We start from the raw sequence: 1,748 nt of genomic DNA on the forward strand, positions 1-1,748 counted from the left end.
CACGGAGGAAAAAGAGAAATACACTATGCCAAATTTCATGTATTTCTAATCAGTATATTATTCCAGTTGCATCCATCTGCTTCTCGGGCGTGGGAACCGCGGGAAGCCCGGATCCCGCTCCACTGACAGCGCATGCTGTTTCGAAGCCAAGCACCGAGTTCGACCATGCTGCACGCAGGATGCCACGGTCAGCATTTTTGATAGCAGGATCCGCTTCCACAGCCTCAGAAGTTAGTAGTGCAGGAACGACTACGGAAAAGACGACTTCAGAAGCAACCAAAGGACTAACTCCTGATATTATAAGTACTTATGCAACCCCCAAAAATACCCATCCTGGCTCAGCCTCGGTACCTTCTACCACAGGATTAACATCAACCGCAGTTACAGGCTCACCCACACCTATTCCTCCATCCAGCTTGAGCTTCATGTCAACTGCCACGACTTCAGAATTTACCTCTCCAGACACAACTCCGGAAATTATCAGTACAGATACAGCTCTACAAACTACCGCTACGTATACATTTACAACAACTACCACTACATTCACAAGACAAGTACATACTACTGCAGGCACAACTTCAGAAACTAGCACACTAAAAACAACTACACCAGAATCAACCAGAGGAACTAGCACTACAAGCACAAGCCCAGAAACTAGCACAGAATCAACCCCAGGAGCTAACACTACAAGCCCAGAAACTTTCACAGAGTTAACTCCAGAAACTAGCACTGAATCAACCCCAGGAGCTAATACTACAAGCACAAGCCCAGATACTAGCACAGGATTAATTTCAGGAACTAGCACTATAAGCACAAGCCCAGAAGCTAACACACAATCAACCCCAGGAGCTAACCCTAAAAGCACAAGCCCAGAAACTAGCACTGAATCAACCCCAGGAACTAGCACTACAAGCACAAGCTCAGAAACTATCATTGAATCAACCCCAGGAACTAGCACTACAAGCACAAGCCCAGTAATTAGCACAGCGTCAACCCCAGGAACTAGCACTACAAGCACAAGCTCAGAAACTATCATTGAATCAACCCCAGGAACTAGCACTACAAGCACAAGCCCAGTAATTAGCACAGCGTCAACCCCAGCCACTAGCACTACAAGCACAAGCCCAGAAATTAGTACACCAGAATCAACTCCAACTGCCACAGAAACTAGCACAAGCACGTCAGCCACGGTATCACCAACGATTACTAGCTTTCCAACCACGTGTTCTCTTGACCCAGACAACACCACGATTGAAGCTAAAATAACATTACCGCGCACCTTGGTCGTCGCCTGGGGTAATTCAAGTAGGTTATTTAATATTTTGTTAATTTTCTAATTTCACGCTTATTACTATCATGGTGTGCGGTTATTCTTATATGATTTGCTGCTATTATTAATCGGTTCGATTTTTTTCTTTCTATTGGTAAACTTTATTATCCTTAAGTTCCTTGTCACTATCATTTGCTTGTTTGTATCATTATCTGCATTTATCATTCTTTATTGCGATTTTTCCCGTTACATAACCAGCCGCTAGTGCCGGAGTAACAGCCTCTACTCCGTTTTCATTCAGTTAGGTCATAATTTTATGTGATTTATGAATAGTACAGATAATGAAATTTATATTTGTGATCATGATGAGGTAATAATTATAGTGGTCTTGTTATAGTGTTGATGTCTGTATAACTACTATGAATTGTTGTTGCCCATAATGTGTTTAGTATGATACTCATATCCCTGTGAGTATCGA

General features: G+C 42.8%; 1 protein-coding gene across 1 annotated transcript in view; it reads left to right on the plus strand.

Annotated features, from left to right (window-relative positions):
• Nucleotides 1-60: 60 nt before the first annotated feature.
• Nucleotides 61-1,748, plus strand: part of LOC119594512 (cell wall protein DAN4-like) — a 7,815-nt gene continuing 6,127 nt past the window's right edge. The window contains exon 1 of the mRNA XM_037943542.1: nt 61-1,305. Within this exon, the coding sequence (XP_037799470.1) occupies nt 180-1,305 (1,126 nt within the window). The 5' untranslated portion in view covers nt 61-179. The remainder of the gene's footprint in view (nt 1,306-1,748) is intronic.

The sequence above is a fragment of the Penaeus monodon genome, chromosome 34 (genome assembly GCF_015228065.2).
Source record: "Penaeus monodon isolate SGIC_2016 chromosome 34, NSTDA_Pmon_1, whole genome shotgun sequence".
In the NCBI taxonomy this organism is placed as follows: domain Eukaryota; kingdom Metazoa; phylum Arthropoda; class Malacostraca; order Decapoda; family Penaeidae; genus Penaeus; species Penaeus monodon.